Below are 21,739 nucleotides of genomic sequence, written 5' to 3'. Positions count from 1 at the left end.
TCCAGTAAAATGATTTTGTCTGACTTGTAATTCCTGGGAAGCAGACTCTTACTGTAACTTGTCCTATTTACCTACATGCACAATAACTGCTACAGATATGACAGACATGCTATAGCCTGTAACACTGTTTTTAAAGCTCTTCACTTTCCATCTTTATATTCTGCACTTGGCATGTAAAACTGTTAACAGAATGTGAGACAATTACAGGGATGTCAAGAGCAAGGAGAAAGAAACTAGACAAAAATTAGGTCTGTACAAAGGTCCTTCTCCGCATCCTTTCCCTGTCCTCCTCCAAACACAGTGTCAGTGCTGATTCTACCTTAGTAATTACATTCACACTGGTAACCTCGGAGAAGTACCTAGTATGCCAGAGAAAAGTAAGGGTGTCAGTCACTATCCCTGGTCCTCAATGAACCACACAGAACACTCAATTGTTCACGGTTGCAGCAGGTGGACAGAGCACAGACCAGATGAAACTGTTATACAGTCACTTTAGCTTATGGTTTCAATATATTTCCTCACCAAACATCTCACCAGAAAAGCCATCCAGAAGCCAAACTATCAAATTCGGGTCTTTCTCTTTTCCCCTTCATTCTCAAAGCACGTAGACAAGAAGCGGGAAAAGAAAAACAGATCTAGGCAATCCACAAACTGGATAATGGCCCCTCAAACAACACCAAATATCAAGAGTTGACTATATCCTACACAGTGAAATGGTTTTTTAATAGGAAAACATTGTCACTGATTTGATATATCAAGACAACTATTAATGATTAAATTAAAAAGCAGTTTTAAGATTTACTTTTCTATCACTGAATTCTGGGACCCTCTCTCAGCTCTACATAAAAATTTTTGCAGCATTTAAATAATGATTATTCTTATTAGTTCTGGATCTGACAGCTGAGAGGATCTTCAATTTTAAAAAAACCAACTGCCTCTTCCCCCAAGGAAAGCTGTTGTTTTTTCTTTAGGTTGTTTCAGAATCTAAGCTACTCATGAACAGAGTGCTAACATGCAGGCTGCCCTTGGTGATGGGAACACAGACCTCCAGACCATAAGAGTCAAAGGGACAGGGGTGGGCCTGAAGTACCTGCACTTTCTAACACAGCTCTAGAAATGCCTAGATTTAGACGAAGAATCAGGAGAAAACCATGAAAGCACTGAGACTTCAAAAGAACCAAAATGAAAGCTTAGAGTGTGATTGTCTTTCAAAAGTTTTATCCTATGTGTTGATCCAAAAATGAAAAGGATATGGGAGAAAAGATGAACTTTGAGTAAAAGCAACTTGATGGTGAATAAGGCTTGGTGGGCATACCTGATACCTGGCGGTCTGATTTTCAGAACTGGGATGTCAATACTGATGTAATAATCTAAATAAGAGAAACAGGAAGTAGAGGTAGAGGGATGGCACCACACTCTGGTAAAAGTATTTACAACACCCCTGAGCAGTCTGGTGATGAAGATGGTGGTGATGGCACCACACTTTAGGACACAGGAGGGAAAGCCTGTGCTCAGTACAGCCTCTCAGGGACACCCGGCCAAATAGTCTAAAACAAAAACTTAAATTCAAAACCATTAAAAATAATAATTTCTGTCTAACAAACAGAAAAGCTTAATCTACAAAGTAAAGAATACAATTTGAGGTAGATTTCTCCTTAGTTTTGTTGTCTTATTTAGCTGGTTTCAAAGTCACCAGAAACCTAAGGTGACCACAAATGACATGAGCGCTCCACAGTCAAGGGGCACTAAACACAAAATTACTGAATTTAACTCAATAATTTAGGGGAAACCAGACATTTATTGAGTCCCAAGTGTAGAATTCTAAAAATCTATAAAGTAAAGCCTAAAACTCAGGAAGAACGCCTTCATAAAGAGTCGCAAAAAGATCTAAAAGTGAAGGCGATTGTCAAAAGAGATTACCTGATTTTGTAAATCAAATAAAATTTTGTAACATAAATAAATAAATAACCAACGGCAAAGAAAAAAATCAAAACCCTATGCGTTGAAAAGAAAAGGCAGATTCACTAAATTGAGCTAACTCTGATAAATCTTGAACTTTCTAAAATTTAGTGTGGAAATTAGAAAGCAAGCACAGCCATGCGAACACAGCAACTAATAAAAGTGCACTGAAAAGGTAAGCACACTGAAAAATCAGGTGACAACATGGAGAAAATTAATATTGTAAAAACAAAGAATAAAAGGAATTACTGAAAGGAAAATCAAAAGGAATACAATGTTAAATGCTGACTAAAAGGGCACAGGAGTGATGGCATAACGTTGTTCTTCAAGTGATTTTTTTTAAAAGGGATTTACAATACTAGGAGGACAAAGACTATTTTTTTTAGAGAAAATGAATGTTGTAATTAGGAACAACAGAACGAAATAAGAAAAAGATCCTGGCCAGATGTTAGAAAATTCTTTAGACCAAGCCCTCCCAGGGTTTGGGAATCCCCACCTGAAAATAAAAGGTAAGTTTATTTCCTGATGTGAAAAACAAGAATAAACACCCAAAAGTAGACTTGACCATTTTGATAACCGGGAAAGAAACTCCCTTAGCCCTGAAGGCTCTCAAGTTCTCATCCTTAGCATTACTAGTTTGGTATACTGAGCAGCTGCCAGGTGAGGTGAGCTGTCCCTTGAGCTCGAGAGCAAGGCTCCAGGGCCAGGAAGGAGGCGTCAGTTACCTTGAGCTCCTGAAGCTGATCAGGCTCGTAGAGTTTAGGGGACAACGCCTGAGCCAGGAAGGCATCCAGCTCCTGACGACGCAATATCCGTGCTCCAGGCCACTGCACCATATACCTGCATGGGTGGACAGACAGAGGGGGCCTGGAATTAGGATGCAGCAGTCACCAGTCACATGCATAACCTGGGATTCAGGTTATAAGAAGACTCGAGTGACACAAGCTAAGGAGGCTTATATAGATTTCTTACCCAGCTTTTCTATTTTCACTAGATGATGCCAATTACAAAAACCCAATCATCACCTGGGCCAATGAGAATTTTAGGGTAATTAAAAATAGCACTCTAAACTTACATATACTGCAAACCAACTGGTTGGTGAATTCTGATACAACTTCACTCTTGTGAAGTGTTTAAATCCTGAAAACACATCATATGTACCAAATATATATGATTTATCTATTTTAATTCAAGACAGGATACCTAGGAGGCACACCCTAGGTTCAAATAAGAAAGAAATCCCTTGATGAAGAGTAAGTATCATGTGAACCATCTGCAGAAGGGGCTCCAGCTGGCAAGTCAATAAATCGGGACTAAGTGGAAAGGGACCTCAGAAAGAGAATTAAAATCGCAGACTTCAGAATGAGTTCCTACAGTCTCTAGGACCACAGACTTACCAGGGGCCACCGTGGTGTGAGCAGCTGACAGGAAGTCAACTTCTAAATCGACAACTTCCATTTGCACTATCTGCCTGAGAACCACCTGTTGTCCATGTTATCTCTTTTCCCACCAATCCCTTTCCCACTGTTCATCTTGACATGTGCACGGTCCTGGTGAAAACACTGGGGCACTAAGCAAAGGCACAACCACAGACAGCATCTGGGGTGAGAGTGTTAGGGGCTAAACCACTAAGAACTTGGTCAAAAGTTCTGTTCAAGGCCAACAGTTCCTAATACTTAACATCCAGCAAACTTGAGGGATGACCTAATCGAGTTGCCAGGTAATCACTAAAAATAACTTTTGGTGATGGATTCATGTCATCTCTGGCATAACATGCCTCACATAGCTTTTCCAGTACCATCTGCTGAGGAAGTTCTTAAAATCTAAGTCAACAAAAATGAGAATCAGAGTTGGTGCAAAGCCCTCTCTCTCTCTCTCTTATAATAATTAGTATTCATCGACATGAACTAATGGGGGAAGGAGGAGGTTCGATCCAGCTGATTAAGAGAAGTAATTTCAATAAAAATCCCAACAGTGCTCACTAGGTACCAGGCACCAATCTAAACATTTATACACACTGGCTCTTCACATGGTCACAGAAACTGAGGAGAAACCATCCCTGTCCCAACTGAGAGATGCACAAAAGGAAAATGGAGGCACAGAGCTTATATACTTCATGGTAAACTTATGTAGCCTTAGGAGGAAATGAATTTCAAGGTAAATGAACATTGGGTATTAAATCTCTGCGGTATTTAGATCCAATCAGATATTTAAAATAATGATGTAAAAATTTTATTTCATTAAATTGTCAGTATTTGCAATGACAAAATAACATCCTTTGTAATTGTTGGAGTGCCACAAATCTTAAATACAATGGCTTTACTGAGTTTTAATCAGGGCTTGATGCAAAACAGCAGCACATATGGAGAAAGTCTCCCTACTTTTGTCTGAAAAAAACTATTATGGAAAAGACTGTGCTCAGAACATCATGTTCTTTGCCTAAGTATACATGTTATATATCCCTTTTATTTTTATTTATTTTTTAAAAGTGGTGATAAAATTTACCATTTTAACCATTTTTAAGTGGACAGCACAGTAATGCAGTGGCACTATATTCAGTGCTGTGCAGCCATTCCCACCATCCATCCCCACAACTCTTTGCATCTCAAACCTATGACACACTAACTCCCCCGACTCCTCAGCCCTTAGCCAGATATTACTTTAAAAATTATGAATCATACACACACACAAAACAAAACTACTGAAAAACAAAAAACCTGTCTTGAGGGCAGGTTGGTTTTTTCAAAAGCTTTCCCGGTTTTCCTGGCAGCAAAGACTCCCAGCACTCAGTTTAGCTGCAGCAACAAATAGTCTTTTTGGTTAAAATACCTGCTATTTCCCCCATCTGGCTTCCTACTACATTTTAACAGCACTTTCTTCCTTCTCGCTGTAAGTCCTGGGAAAGCCTTGCTGGATACAGAAAGAGTATTAATGTACATAAAGATATGCAGATACATAAACACACAGCTTAAATAGCACAGACACAACGGCACCCCCTGCAGGAGCTAACACTTATTCCCTTGGTTATCTCGTATGTCCACACTACTCCTAGATGCGTACTAACAGTGCACTCACTCTCTTTTACATCATTGTTTTCTCCAAACATTCTTTTCCATGCATTCAAGGGCCTCAAGTTTCCTACCACGGAGGTATGAGAGTATCTGTGGTTCCCCCTCTCACTTTCTTCTCACTGCCCTTTAGAAGTGTGGGAGTCGAGAGCTGGGAGCTGAGGCAGAAGCAGGTCATAGTGTCTCTTGGAGTAATGCTGTCTGCCTCTGCCGCACAGAGAAGGAGCTGGACCATGGCTGTGCTCCCTGGGTGTTGGAACAGGCTCCACTGGCTCTTGAGTCCTGTTTGGGGCTCAAGCCCTCCATCCCCTGTTTTTATTGATGTAGGTTCTTTTGAGACATAACCCAGTTTGTCCCCTTGGGAGAATGTGAGCTCTCCTGGGTAAGGATCTTGTCTAGTTTTTTTGAGCTGCACCCCAGGGAAGGCCACCTCTGTTCTTTTCTGAACACCTACTTCACCCTTGTGCCAAACATCTGTTCAGACACTGGCCCCTCCTAGTCTCTTTTATGAGGATTCTAGGGATTTGCCTGCTGTTCTTCCCCCATCTTCCAGATTGTGTCCCAACATCACATTTGGACATATGTAATACCTGAGTGATGACAACACTGGTCAAAGCATCAAGGACATCACCATCCCCCTGCTGGGGTGTGCCTGCCCCAGTCACAGAAATGGAATCTCACCCTAAAGGAACATGGACAAAGTAGACTGCGAAGTAGCCTTCCCAGAGGTTGACAAACCGAAGCTGGGGGCTGCCACCTGTGTATCAACACTGTTTCCACTTGTTCATGTGTGTCTAAGATTACTGCCTGCAGATGCCCAGAGTGCAGAAGTCCAGAGCTTGCTCTTCATAAACATCTCTGCATCAACCCAGAGGAAGGAGACAGGCAGTCGAGATTGGAGGAGAACACAAGCATGAACCAAGATTTTCTGTTGATAATAAAGGATGTTATTCAAACAAATGGCAAAATCTGAGACCTGTATGGAAGATGTATCAGTATTATTTTTCTGATTTTGATAATAACCTTGTTTTTTAGGAAACAAACTGAAGAGCTCAGGGTAAAGGAGCATCATACCCACAACTTCATTCAAGGGACTGAGGACTAACGCACAGTCACAAAGAGGAGGAAAAAGCAATAGCAGTAGAACATTAATGTGTGGTGAAGGACAGCCACAAGCTCTTTGTATTAATCTCATAATTTCTTTTCGTTTGAAATTATGCAAACAAGATAATAGAAAGGAAAGAAGTCTTTGTTGATGACGGCCTGGCCTCCTCTTATCCAGGATGCAGGTTTTGCCCTTTGTCCACAACCCCCGAGCCTAAGCCTGATCTTGGCAGTCCCTCTCCTATTACACAGCCTCAGTTTCTCCTGAAGATGACCACTGAGCTGCCAACCTAAGCCCACAACACATTGTCAGGGGACTCTCGTTACTCATCCTGTTACCAACATTGTTACTCGTCTTCATCCAGACCCCTCCCCGTGCCCTCAACTCTCTTTACCCCAAGACTTCAGACCTTCTACTTAGCCCATCCCCACATTCTTAGCAGGCCATATCCATTGCCCAGGCAGAGGCCTCCTTCACCTGCTATCCTGGGGCCCCAAATGCAGAAGTTAAAATAGATTCCTTCAGTGGAGGTGTACCAACCCATTTATGATGCCCCAGCCCCAAGTCCTGGGGACCTGTCCCAAGAGACAGTATCCCTCATTTCTCCCTAACCCCCTTGCCTCAATGCACTGCTCTTACTCCAGGATCTGTAACAATCTTTCTGAGTAAGAACCCCCTGGTCCCAGGCACCCACTCCACACATGACAGTCTCTTTACACCAAGTACATTATCTGGCTTCAGCTGAAGTATAGGGGCCTGCATTGCACTCACTGCAGCTTCTTGATGCCACCAAGATAAACAGGGGAAGAAGTTTGTTCAGACCTAAGATTACTAGTTACATTTATTAATCTTTTCAAGGTCTAAAATAAGTATTAAATAAACCACATGCGTGCGCGCGCCGCCCCCGCCGCCGCACAATAATAAACACTGTCTTAAAACAGGGACCAGGACAGTCCTGAAATCTAGGGAGACCTTATGAAGGCCTTTTCTGGGGTAATGGCAGAGGAAGGTCCGCAAGAACCAAGACATGTGAAAAGGAGAGTGGGCATCATGAAACAACATGAGTGCTAAACTCCCAACAGTAGCAGCTCATCCTGCACTAATGCACGGGGGCACACCTGTCCAAGGGGCAACCCCATGAGCCTAGGTCCAGCAGGTTCTTCAGGTCAGGCATATGGTGGATAGTCAGTTGCCCCACTAAAGGCCACATGTATTTTTAAATTTGAAAGAGAAATACAAAGTAGCCAAATTCATTATTGCTTATTTGATTTTATAGCACTCCAGGTTTTAATCTTAAATTTTCAGCTAAATTAAGGTTTTTTTAAATGATAAAAACAGGCCCATAAATGAATTTTCCACTGGAAGAGGAGGAAGCTAGAAGATTCAAAAACCAAATACAGGATTAGTCTTTCTCACTAGATAATTCTCAATGGGGGCAAAGATAAATGGACACACTATACTCATTTTAGTCAACTTCAATTTAATTAAGGAAAGGCTTCTAAGTTAAGTTACTGACCTTAAAGTCTGAATTTAAGAAACTTCAGGAAATAAACACCTGACTAAAGCTCTGTCCTCTGTCCTTATACAAGCAGGTGAGACCCAGTAGGGATCAGGAGCCTGAGGAGGAGGGGCCAGCCTGGGGGACATGATGGCTAGGGCTGGTCATAGTCTAGCAGGCAGCTGGGCCCCAGGCTTTTACTGTCTATACAGGTCAGATGCTCCACACCTGGGGAGAGAGAGCTGAAGCAGGCATGCTGGAGGTACGAAAACAGAAGTCCACATGCCTGTGGGTGTCTGTGTACCTGTAAACACACTAGGAAGGACTAATGTTCAACACCGTTCCCACCACCAGGAGACAGGGCTGCGGGAGAATGTGGCATCTGGCTGGGGCCAAAATACCTGCACAAATCTGGAAGTGCTCAAAGAACGACAAAGACAACTGTGGAGGGCCAGCACGACAAGACCCCTACCGGTCTGACCACTGACAGACCTCAAAGCACCAAATTAATGATGGTGGCAGTGGACTAGAAGCTACTGAAGAAGACAGAAGCCATGAGTGCACACTGAATGGTTTACACAGTTTCAAAGTGCCTCCCATGAAATACAATTAGTCTTATAGAGGGGATAGAGCAGACTTGCTGGAGATGTCTCGCAGACACCCTTTTCACCGAGTGGTCCACGTGCAGAAGCACAGACTGGATGGGACCACGAGGAGCAGAGGGATGGTTGCGCCGCTCCACCAGCCTCTGTGCTCTGTAATGGGATTTCACAAAGAGAGGGTCTGAAATGGACTGTGAAATGGACTCTGAAATGAAGATAGAAATAAAGTATGGATGTTGATTGACTCTAATGTCTATCTTGTAATTATACAGGACACTGTCTTTGTTAGAAAGTCACACTCAAGTATCTGGGTTAAAAAAAAAGAAAGCAACTTTGTATTGTACTTTAAAACCTTTCCTGTGTTCGAAACTAGTTAAAAAAACCCAAAACCTAAAACCTGATTCAGATATGCATGCCAACTCAAATTAATGACAAACAGCATCTACATAGCATTTGTGGCCCATCAAATCAGAGTGCCTAGAACCATACAATGCCCAAATCTGGGTTTTCAATGGTTCTCTCCAAGGGGAGGCACTGGCCCCAAGTAGAGGTTCCAGGGCAGGCATCATGTGATACCAAAAAAGCAAGAACATGCTGTGGGGTACAAAGGACAAAGAGCTCACTGAATGAGCTCCAAGGCCCAAGGTGGAACAATTTGAGCAACTAAATAAGCAAGGATACAGCAGGTTATATAATGCTAGGAATAAATCAGATAACCACAAACCTGTACTGATCTACATATGGTTAAACAAATGATAGAGAAGAGACATATTTCCCTTACAGAGTCATCCCAAATAATATATAATGTAACCTTCCCTGACAGTCATCAAAATCTTTAATATTTATAAAAAAATAAATTTAAAATCATATTTACATACAATGCATGTTCACCAAATATACCTAGTTTGTAAATATACTATTAGCATCAATTCAAATCCACATCATGCTTATATGGCCTATATTTCTGTAATATATGAGTGGCACCTTAAAAGCAAACAAACAAACAAACAAACAAACAAAAAAACAACGGAATTTATTCTGGAGTGTGGACCCTTTGTACTTTGTAGTACAGGCTTCCCCCTCTAGGTGAGTGTTCTAGGAACTGATCTGTATCAGTGTACCAGCTGGTGTTGCAGTGAGAGGCTGTGTTCAGCTTTAGTGAAATTTTTTTTGAAGACTCTTTCAACGTGTTTGCCCATTTCATGATGATTTACGAGCACACCTGCCCACACCTAGCTGACTGAGAGTTCAGCAATTTTTGACCCAAAATAGCATGACCCCTGTGCCTACCCTCCCTATTCACCCCATTTCAACCTCAGCAACTTTCTTTTGTTTCCCCAAACGAAAAAAGTCCTCAAAGGGAAACATTTTGCCGATGCGGAACATATGAAACAAAAAATGGCAGAAGCACTAAAGGCATCAAAATCAAGGAGTACAAAAACTGTTTTGTGCAGTAGAAAAAATATTTCGATAGGTGTATTGCATCAAATGGAGAGTACTTTCAAGGTGACTGAAGTATAAATATACAATTTTTTATAAATAAATTCTGGGTTTTTTTGGGGGGGGGAGGATATGGACAAATTTTAACAAACATGATTCATCTGGAATAACTCCTACCACCCTCCCCATGCCCTGTTCTTCATACATGTCTCTGCAAAGCACCTGTACAAGCACCCGCTGGAGGACATGCAGCTGCTGGAGTGGCCATGCCACACCTACCGTAGGACGCAGCACAGCACCGTGAGATGAGTGGGCACGCTGGCTGGGTTGAGCATGGCTGGGGTGTCTGACCTCATGCAGGCCAGGAAGGCCCTCATCCTGCGGTTCTTGTCCTCTACTGCCTTCCCCAGCCAGAGCCTCTTCAGGTTGGGGCAGGTCCATTCCCTGAAGGCAAGAGCTTCCACCAGTTCCGGGGTTTGCGGAGATTTCCCTTTGTAAGCTGCCCACTCCTTAATGATCACTGGTGAAACTACAGGAAGGAAAACAGAGGAGAACCATTTATGGCCCATCTCAGCTCCTTTAAGACTAATAAAAACAAACTGCTCTAGTAATTACAGCCTGAAGATGTCACCTCTCATGTAACAATGCATCCTCTAGTTGACAAGCTACTGGTCACCAGTCCACATGTCTAAGACATTTGTTCTCTTACTCCATGCACTTTAAGTGCTCATTTATATTTTCAGTCAGGCCACCAATAAATTTCTCCTCAATCAGATCATGACTTGATTTCCCCACATAATTAATACATATACATACCGTATTTTGTCGTGTATAATACACACCCACGTTTTTGGCCCAAACTTTCAGTAAAAAAATCTTTCAATTTTTGTATTTAGAAACAAAACCAAGTATTGTATTCCAGGGTATTGTTTTGCATACGGATATCGTTATTGCTTTCTAGTGTCACACTTTTAATGCATAAGCATAAATAAAAGAATTAAAAGCATTTATATAGATACAGAACCAGCACTACCCATATATAATGTGCATCTTCATTTTTCCCTCAAAAATTTGGACAAATATGATAAATCAAAGATGTTAGACAAATTTGTTTTAATATAAAAATCCATTAATAGCTTTAGTAATAACGATTGGTATAATACATAAAAGTATCTGATTATCACAGAAATCCATGGAAAATCCAATTTACACAGCTAACCTTTTCCTACATAAATACTTCGACTAATTGGAGTTGAAAAAGAATTTGCATTTGGTAGCCACTTTACTTAAGGACCTCTTACTTTAACAAATAAAACAAAATGTTAAATTCTATTTTAAGGATTAGCAAGGGCAAACTACCATGTAGTGAGACCCCAAAAGCCCAGTAAGGCTGCAAGCAGACGCAAGAGTCCATGTTAAGAAATCCCAGGTGACGCCAGCATATAGTTATTCTATTCAGCAAAGTTGATATAACATAAAGCAATGAGTTTTATCCATAGTTGTTTTACCAATATTAGTATTGTTAATTGCTAAAACACATAAATATACACATTCTTCCACATGATTTCCAAATAAATTAAAGGAAAACTATGATGGGGGAATGCATGAAGACAAGGCATACTGCAGAGAAGTGTGTTACAATTTCATACCACCTTAACTGACTTAACAATCTAATGGCAAAATGTGGGTGTGCATTTCATAAGGAACACTAAATATAAGAACGAAAGCAGAGCCTAGTGAGCTTCCAGTGGCTGACAGAAAAGCCAGGAGGTCACTGATTCAATCTAATGAGATCTTCCACACCTACCATTCTTCCTAAGGAACAGCACCCCACCAGAGCTCATTTTCCCTAAAATAATGCCTGTAGCAGTTGAGAGACCAAAGAACCCAAATTCTGATAAAGTTAAATAATTAACTTGGTCATCTTTAGCTCCATCTTGTGTCTAAACAGAGCAAGGGTTAAATAATCTCTTCAGAGGTCAGGAAGATTGCGAGGAGTCAGGTATTTGGATACCCAGAGCATGTGAGCAGCAGGAAAGCAAGCTGAGCACGTTTGACCCCAGGTAGCCAGGTAAGGCGCACACTGCAGAGAAGTGGTGGGGCAACCCTCCTGCAGGGACCTACCACCCAGGAGATGCCCACACAGGGGTGCAAGTCAAGGTAGTTACAGAAAATCTTCCTCTTACAAAAGAATTACTGTTTTGTCATCGGGAAAATCCCTTCCATTCACATTTAAATATCTGTATTTAAATGTTAAAACTTAAAACACTTAAAATGCTTAAAGTCTATGAAGTCAAAACAGAAATACACATGTATATTGAAGTACATGCATCTTTGTGTTCATCAATATTGTTAGGTGCTAGGCACAGACCCATTAAGCCCTCATCATGCAGCAGACCCTGTCCTCGGACTCACAATCTAAGCGACATCCTGCCCCACCATTCCCGCAGAACTCCCCACCCAGTGACCCTACAAAATGAGCCATTAGGTTATTCCACAAGGTCCAGTTTCATGTCAAAAAAAAAAAAGGAAAAAGAAAGAAAAGCAAAAATACATAAATCTTTTTTTCTAAGCAACACCTTCATTTTGTTGGCAAAGATTTATTTAAAGGAACGGATTAGATTTTGTTTGGTTGTAGAACTACTTAATCTAGGTTCTCTCACAGCTCCCCCAAAACACAAACATACACACAAAGCATGAGTTTCCTGAATCTTAAAAAACTCAGATTATAATCTCAAGAGTCTCCTTTGAATTCTCTCAAGATGCATTCTTATTAAATCCATCTTGCCTCTGTTTACTAATTTTTTTAGCAATGACTTTATTTTTTTTATGTCTTGTTTTTACTCTAGAAATAAATTTTTGGTGGACGATTCTCATTCTCAAGCTCAGAAGGCTTAGACTTCATACTTCATGTTCCAAGGTTCTACCTACATCAAAGGTAAGTGGAGGTTGGGGATACCTCTCACAAGTGGCTGTTCCACTTAAGGCTTCCCTGAAGCTGACCTAGAACAGTTGTCCACACTAGCTGGACCTCTGAGGGACCAAAGTGTGCCCAAATTTATCTGGCATGAAGCTGTGTGCCTGCAGTGGCTCATCTGTAGGTGGTCAATGCAGGACCGCCAGTTGATACTTATTAAAGAACTGCCCAATCCTAGCAGGGACATGCAGTCAGCGCCCACCAGGAGCACAGGATGGGGCAAGGGACTGCAGCTGTGAAGAAGGTATCAGATATATTAATTTCCTCTCAACCTTTAATATTTTTGTTGCCTAGCTGCACTATTCATGCCAAGAATGGCTCTAATCTAATTTAGGAAATATGAGAGGGGATCTCCCCAAAATCCAAAATTATCTTCTGCAGGGTGGGCCCCTTGTAATATAGGCTTCCCCTCCTAAGTGAGTGTTTTAGGAGGGGAAGCCAATGATACCATCTGTATCAGTATACCAGCTGGTGGTGTAGTGGGAGGCTGTGTTTGGCTTCAGTGAATTCTTTTTTGAAGACCTTCAACGTGTTTGCCCATTTCATGATGGGTGATTTATGAGTGCACCTGACCAAACCACACTGAGTGGAATAGGCGAAAACAAAGAATAACAGAGGCACTAAAAGGCATCAAAATCGAGGAGCTGAAAAACTGTTTTGGGCAGTGGAAAGAAAGTCTTGATAGGTGTAATACATCAAATGGAGAGTAGTTTGAAATTGACTTAAAGTTTAAACATGTAAGAATAAATACACAATTTTTTATAAATTCTGGGGCTTTTTTTTTGTTCCCCCTTGTACATGTCTTTATCAGACAAAATAAATGTGCAGTAATACAAAGCTTTGTTTCAAAAGCAAAGGCATTTCTGACTTGTTTTATTTTTAACATATGTGTATCTGTTTTTAAACAACTGAACATTTTGATATCTTTTGTGTATATCACCACTTAATGCTGTGGAACCTTTGGCCAATTACCTAATGGATAATTATTGATCACCTACTATGTACCTGACAGGGCTGAAAGCAGGTGAGGCAGGTGAGGTACCCAGGGCTGAGGCACATCACCCATGTGCCCATGAGAGAATGCAGGTTTCCTTAAATTCCGAGGCCTGGGACCCTCGCCAGCCTCCCCGCCACACCACCCTCGGTCCTGGAACCAGGTAGTAATAAAAGGGCCAACAACTCACTCTACAACACAACCCTGATGAGAAAACACAAAGGCACATTAACCTTACACCCTTGTTTATGTGGTTACAATGGACTCATTACATTAGATTAACTAATTGAAGATTAACGTTTCATAGATTAACGAATTCCAAGGGAAATCCCGTTTTTGAGTTGTCATGTGGCGCCCTCTGCTTTACAAGCTCCCCAACATGGAGTGGCTGGTACATGCGTAGAGACTTGTCTCCCTCTGATTCCTGGCCTCTTCCTGAGTCACTGCTGTTCAGGAGGGAGGGCTTGATCTCTGCGATGCAGCTCACAGGAACAAGCAGATGCAAAGAAGCCAGCTGACAAGTCATCCAGGCTCTTATCATTTCTGCAAAAACCACTAAAACTACTGGTTATGTGGATCGAATGAGGCAACTGGAGTTTAAGAACATCCTGAGCACACATCAAGAACATTTAGGCCTCAGGAAAGAGGACTGTGGTGTGAAACTACCTCTGTGATGGCACCACTTTAGGAAAGCAGGTTCCTGCTGCCCCGTTAAAGCAGAATAGTTGGCTGATCCAGCTGGTGGCCATGAAAAATCTTGTGTGCCACCAACAAACATTCATCTTGTCTTTTCTACTGACAGGAAAACTGACAATCGCAAGAAGTAGGCTGTTTCTAAAAAAGTGTTAGATTGTCTTTTTTAGCTTGGCAACAACTCCAGGGCATTAGTCTTCTTGCTACCAGAGGCTAAATTTATAATGCACTTTCTTTACAGAAAGTACTTCTTCCAAATATAATTTCAGTACCCTAAAACACTATTATACTTAAGCTCTCAGTAAAAACCCAATGTTTACCACTAGACATTAATCTTCTACTTTAGAAATCTATTATGATGCTGATTTTGGGACCCATCCCAGACCCGAAATAATGAACATGTTTCATTTTGTAAGCCCATTCCAGCTGACTGGAAGCGTCTGCCTACAGTGCCACATGAAGAAGTACATCTATAAACTCAGTACCAAGACAGTGTAAGCAACACCAGTGCCTGCTGAGGGCTAAGGAGTGACAGTGTGGCATGCAAACAAACTGACTATGAGTCACAGGAAAAGGAAAGAGTTATATGGCTTCAAATACTGCAACTGGACACTTGGTTTGTGTCTGTGCATGTGTGCACACACAGGTGTGAGTATTTGAGGAGTTAGTCTTTTACTTGCTGAACTTTCCTGGGGCTATAGGGGAAAAAAAAACAAAAAACCGAAACCAAACCACATCACACAAAGAAATTACAACAAAACTCCGGTTCCTCCATATCAGGGCAGAAAGAGAAACAGGAACATTGCTGCAATCACGGCTCACATCTTTATTCTTGTAATGGGAAAACTGCCAGTTAACTTCCCAGGAGTTTATGCGCAGGCGGGAATCCAGCTGGCTCTACATCTCCTTATGCTGACAACACATCTGTGCGCACATCCTCCATGACTCTCAGAGGTAAAAGACTGTGAATTCTTCCTTTAAACCTTTTTATGTCTGAAACTGCGGGGCGGCCCTCTGTCCACAAAAATATACATGTTCAGTAGGCCATAGGGTACAGAGAATAATATGGTGTTCTAGACATGCAGTAAATGCTATGCTATTCTATTCTTCACTTTCCCCATTAACAGCATTTCTAGTGTATTATAAACTCAAGTTCAAGGACCTATGGCACAAGTAATCCAAGAGTATCCTCTGAGCCAGGCTGCCTTCCTATGTCTTTGGAGCTCGGTTGTTCAAAGTTCTAAGAGGAAGAGGCAGTTAGCTAATGCTATTCCTAGAACTAGCTTTGTATGATAAAGAAATTCAGATGTATGTGTGTGTATTTATGCAGTCTTCATAAAATCATGGGAAAATGTTTATGACAACCAATTTTCATATATACATATTAAAAAAGCACAATATTGGTCACATTAAAGTATTCTATTTTGAAATATAATACACAGTGAACAGATTTAATTATTTTTAAAAGCAGTCCCAAATATTTGGCACAAACAAAATTTGCAAAGCAAGGTGGACCAGGAAAAACCAATGTTCCTTTTGCCTTTCTTGATAGCCAATAAGTAGAGAATAAATACAGAAACACCCTTCATAAAAATAATACTCACAGTATATAAATTTGCTTTTTATTTCAAAATTTTTATCTCATATATTTATAATTATGTCATCTACTGTCTATAAGCCTGTTTCTTTTACTTCATTTTGAATTACTGAGGTGACTTATCACAGAAGAAAGAGGCCAGTTTTATTAAGAGAGAAAAATTTTTAAATGTGCAAATCACTGAGTTTTACTCCCTGGATTTTTAATTCTTCACCTACAGCTGAGGCAAATCATTGTACTGCTGTCTTTTTAGAACCTGAGCCCTTTCTCCTTGTCCCCCACATTCACCCTTGGGGAGTTCATGAGGGAACCCCAGTGCCCAGTGACTAAGCAGTGCCACCAGGGAGAGGAGCTACCAAGGCAGCCAAGTCTAGAGCCACTTCCAGGGCAGGAACATATCTTAGAAGCAGCTACCTCATCTGGATTTCACACATGAAGGCCTCCAGATCAGGACTGGTTGAGATGCCTGTCTCCAGACCCAGCATTTATTCTAGCAGTTAGAGAGACAGTGCCCTCATCCTACCTCCTCTCAAAGCAGCTGCCATTGCCACCACCCAGCATATAGCGGCAAATCCACTCGAGAGAGGTCAATCTTCAAGTGGCCCTACCGGTGGGACATGGAATTCCAAAACAGTGACTTTGGTACCATACTACCATCACAAACATGTACTCTGAAATACTTCTTAAAAGCAAAGTCATAGAACCTAGGGATGGGGAGAGAGCAATAAACTGCCAGCATGTACTTCGATATAATTTCCAAAAGCTATAATTTTTTAAGGACCTGATTGTAGATTACTACCTTAACCATATAATGATTTTAAAATGAAACATTGATAAATCACACAAAAATTCATTTAGATTATGATCAATATATCCTAAAGGATACATGTATTACATCTAGTGAGAATTAAATATTTTAAAACCCTTTAGATTCAACAGACACTTTGACTAGTTCTTCCTGATAATGAAGCCCTCTTAGGGAACTCCTGACTGTCAGAGTGGCCACACCAGGAACATGCATGTGCATACAATGCATTCTGAAGCTGTGTTAGATGAAGACCCTCACCATCAAAAGCAGCTGCATCACCCACTTGAGTAGGAAATTCACTGGACACAAGAGTGGTTTTGGTTACCAGACCACCAAAGTGGACAGCAAAGCTAGCAAGTATTTCAGGAACAAATTTGTCTAAAGACCTACATGGTGCTTTCAAGTGTTTATGAATCTGTGCGACTGACCTTATTTCATCTACATATGGTCTAAGAATGCAGAGGTAAAACAAGATTTCAACAGACTTATCTTTCACGTCTTGTCAACCAAGAACTCCCCAAAAAACCGTTCAAGGTCAACCTCTTTTCAGCATGACTGGTCACTATCATTTTCCAATCTTGTTCAGAGCATCAAGAAGCTACAGCATATCCCCCTTAAAAATATAAAATGTATTGTCACTTAGATATTCGAGGCATGGACACCTAAAGCCGTGGCATCTTCAGAATCAGTGTTTAGAGCCAGCTGGAATCTAGTGAAGGGTCCTATGAAGGAATCTTAACGCACTACCAATGAGGATATAAAGTCCCAGAGTGTCCAGGTTTGGTCTAAGTTGAGAGCATTGGGGATTCCAAGGACAAAAGTCACCACTGTGGAGACTCGGCATTCAAGTTAGTGAGATCATCAGCAGACATGTATTATCACACGCAAGGCTTTTCTGCAGTTTGCTTCCACCTTATTAACAACCAATGCATGAAAAAAGTTCACTTTTATCAGCTCAACCAAAAGACCAAGATTCTGAAGCCATTTATGACTATCTCACCCATCAAAATTACAGAGCTAACCTAAGGTGTCTCAACTTGCAAATTCCGAGGTCAAATTTACCCATCTTTCTATCCAGAGGTAAATTTTTTTTTTTTGTAACAACACTTCAATACTACATTTCTCCTGGAAACGTTTAAGTTCCAGGGGCTAATTCAGCTTTGTCTAGGCAATAGGCATCTGGACCACTCTTCCTTTCCCATTTCAAGGTCTTATCTCTGCTTCAGTTCAGCCACAGTCCCTATTCAACCAATCTTCTAGACAGAAATATCACTCCTATCCAACCTTCAATGACTCCTCCTTACCTACAGAAAAGTCAAAACCTACATTCATAAGCCACTTGAGCAGAAAAGACTACAGTGGTTTAGTGTCGACATTTCACAGATCCTCAGCAACTATGCACACTCTCACACACGAGCAACATTCTCTATACCTTATGTTTTGCGTCTCCTTTCAAACGAGCCTCGTACCTTCATCAGTTAATTCATTTACTTTTTTTTATTGCTGGCTGTACACTCTTCCAAGAGAGCAATAATAGACATGTATCCTACCTGCTATTTAAGAAGTATTAAATGTTAAACTAACTTGGCCAGTTGAAGTCTTGGCCCTCCTCCATGAGGAAGGAGCACCCCATCCCAATGCCACCCCTAAGTCCAGTCCCTTCTCCTTATAACAGCTGGCTCCCTTTTCCAAACCATACCAGATATGACATTATCTTCACTCTAGCTCTTGCGTGCTCAAGAAAGGTGGCCTGAGTACAGACCCCACCCCCACTCTCCTTCCCACCTAACCCTAACATCATTTCTCCTCCAGATTTCTATTCTCTCAGATAAATTCATCTTCCTTTCCTCACTAGGTACTTCTCACTGGCCAAAAGTAACACAGCAACAACAACAACTCCATCTCCTGAGCTTAAAAACAAATCAGAGGAGTGAGGTGGGACATGGAAGCAGGAAGGAAAGAGTGACACTTGCTGAGCTGTCTCTGAAATTAAGGCCTCTTCCACTCAGCTCAGCCAGGTCTGATGAGGAATACCTCTGTGCCTTTCTTTCCCTTTCTTTGTAATCTCCTGTGCCTCTCCTACCTGATCCAGAGCCTCACAGAGCCCATCTCAGTTATCCCGATCATAGCATTCTTTCCCCTTCTTCCCACTCCCATGCCCTCCAGCCCCAGCTAGAGCTGGCCTGCCACCAGCAAGCTAACCTGGCATTTCTCTGTGAGATAGCGCTGGGCCTGATGTGTGGTCTGCACTCAGCCCTTCACCATGCTCTGCCTCTCTCCTTCTTAAGCTCAGAGGATGGTGGTCCATTTGGTAAACATCCACCCCTGCCCTGTGCTTTTCCTAATGTATGCTAACAGGACAGCTTCTCCCAGGCCAGCAGCACACCTGCACCACCAGGTACAAAATAACTGACCAGGAGGAAGCGAGTGTGCTCTGAGTTGCTGGCTGTGCATACTACAGCATTTAAAAACTACAGACTGCTGTGAACACTAAGGGGAACGATCCTGGGATCCATCCAAGGGACCCCAGGTTGTGATCACTGAAAGCTCTTGAGGAGTCTGCTGCATACACTGAAGAACTATGTTTCTGGAACACACAAATAAAAAGAAAAGGAATAGCCTTTCACCATGAAAGATTAAAATGTATGGTGCTGAGGACATGACAGGAACGGGGCTGTACAGGACCCTGCAGCACATGTATCCTCGGCCCAGCAGAGAACCAAGGGGGCCACGGGGCTCAGCTGCTCAGGGCCAGCAGGGAACCAAAGCGGGGTCAGAGCTGTGCAGCAAAGGTGGCCTGCGGGGGTCAACACCAAAAACTGACCAACCTTTTGCAAAGTTAGAAAGGCCCATGTTTTCTGAGCCAATGAATCACATGGTGTGAAAGAAAAAAAAAAAAGAGTACGTACATCAGGAACATACCAGGCCTCTAAAAAGCGTGTCCGCTGACAAAACTCAAGTGTTCATGCAGAGTCTCTGGCCCTGATCTAGGCAGAGGCAAGAGGTACAGGAAGCTCTTCGGGGGTGGCACCACCTTCTGCAGCTACAGTCATCCAAACAGTTCAGCACTACTCTCACTCAGTACAGGTGTCCTCAAGCAAGGGTAGTGATAGACAGATGCTTCATTTTAACGGCTTGTAAAATCATAATTTTGTTATAGCATCAGAAACAGAAAACTTAAGAATCTATAAAACAGTTTTTAGCACTGCTAGAATCTCTGTGGTTTAGAATTCCAAAAGTAAGTCCCACGTGTACATTTGTCCCTGAGCTGATCACCTACACCGGGCTCCCAGGCCTGCACTGACTTACCCTGTGCAGATACCCTGTCCTTATATATCCTTAGTTAAGAGGATGAGATAGTAATCTGCAACTTCCATTGTTCATAATATCTCTATTTCAGACTAAGTCTGGGGAAACTTTTCTATATGTCCTACTAAATATATTTTATTTATATTTTGCATTCCCTACATCAGTAGATAAATGTACCTAAAATAGAGAGGCACAGTTTCTCCAAAATATTACATTGGCTTACTAGAAGACGAAAATTGCTTTGACCTCAATTTTTGCCAACATTGGAAACAGTATTTTTTGTCTTTCCACTTTCCCCTCAACCCCCAGAGACAACTCACTGGGATCTCTGAGGGAAACCATTACACACATGTGCCCTTTCGGCATTGAGCTGTGTGCAGCAACACACCAGCCACACAGAGGTGGTGAGTGAAGAGCTGGTGGGACCTCCCAGAACACTGACTTCTGGAGAGCAGACACTGGGACATGCCAACCACAGCAGGACAGTGATCATTAGACTGTTTGCAGATCAGTTTAAGGCATAAACCTACAGTTTTATCATTTTACTGAATAATCAACGTTACTGGGGAAAAAAAGCCCATCGCTGTCCTCCTTCCCTAAGAGCCCGGATGAAGCCCGCCTTCTTCACATGGGGGCACTCAGGGTGATCTCAGTCACAATCCTTCTAAGGCTTTAGAAAATGCATAAGAGATTATGAGGAACTGAGGAAAACAAACAATGGATTTTACAGTACATACATTCTGGTGGAAGTCTGTTCTTTCTAAAAGCAAGTCTCTCAGTTTTCTTTCTGCTTTCTGCCAAGCTAAACAGGACTCCGTAAACATACTGACGAACTGGCCTATAGAGCAGGGCGGCGGGAGGCAGGTCTTTGCTGGCTTCATCTTCAATAGAAACAGCAATTTTGATTTCACCCTTTGCATGGAAGAAAGCAGAATAATATTGCACATTTTTCATGTTGAATTTACAATATACTCAAAGAAATATACTGTATTATCTCCAGTTAATGACATTGCAATTCTATCCCAAATCAATTACTTAACAACTTGCCTATATCAAGATGTTTAAGAATTCATTTAGTAGGTTGTATTCAAAATATATGCTCAAAGAGTCAAAATAAAATCTACAAGGTTTTATTTTCAATCTGAAATCAAGAACAAAAGAAAACCACACAGATAAACCACAGATAAGTCTTTGAAACAACCCAGACAGATAACATCAGATAACAAATAGAACAGAAAATGCTAAGAACTTGAAAATTTTATTTGAGTCAAGATGGTTGTACATAATAAAATTCATAATTTTCAATGACCTACATGAAATCCATGAAACTGGTATTCTGAATATAAAATGGTTATTTTTTTTCTTTACCAAACTCTTCCATAAAAAACTACCACATACAAAATAATCTAGCTAAGAGAACTCTCTTAAGTGTTATTTAATTGTCAAGTTTTTGGCACATATGAAGCCTCCACCCTCATGCAGCAGGTACTCAAAAGATATATCTCACTGAATGAGAGGGCATGGCAGCTGGCAGACAATGAAGGGAGTCCTGTCCTGTTCATTGCCTGAGGCCAGCGTGGCAGGGGCTTCCTTATGGAACAGGACCATGCCTCCAGGGGACAAGTGACTACTGTGACCAACCAACTGAAAAAATTCTGGTCCAGCCTTGGATATTTTATGGCATCAAGG

General features: G+C 41.5%; 1 protein-coding gene across 2 annotated transcripts in view; it reads right to left on the bottom strand.

Annotated features, from left to right (window-relative positions):
• The window catches only part of FAM120A (family with sequence similarity 120 member A), a 125,002-nt gene that overhangs the window by 16,337 nt on the left and 86,926 nt on the right, over nt 1-21,739 (bottom strand). For both annotated transcript variants that reach the window (XM_054588076.1, XM_054588077.1), the window contains exons 10-12: nt 20,788-20,962; nt 9,952-10,201; nt 2,685-2,799 (exon numbers count right to left, since the gene is read on the bottom strand). In XM_054588076.1, the coding sequence (XP_054444051.1) occupies nt 2,685-2,799; nt 9,952-10,201; nt 20,788-20,962 (540 nt within the window). The remainder of the gene's footprint in view (nt 1-2,684; nt 2,800-9,951; nt 10,202-20,787; nt 20,963-21,739) is intronic.

This window comes from Pteronotus mesoamericanus, unplaced genomic scaffold, assembly GCF_021234165.1.
Source record: "Pteronotus mesoamericanus isolate MK-2021 breed Mesoamerican mustached bat unplaced genomic scaffold, CSHL_Meso_final scaffold_125, whole genome shotgun sequence".
NCBI lineage: Eukaryota > Metazoa > Chordata > Mammalia > Chiroptera > Mormoopidae > Pteronotus > Pteronotus mesoamericanus.
Note: the sequence above shows the minus strand (reverse complement) of the source record. Positions and strands in the feature narration are given on the sequence as shown.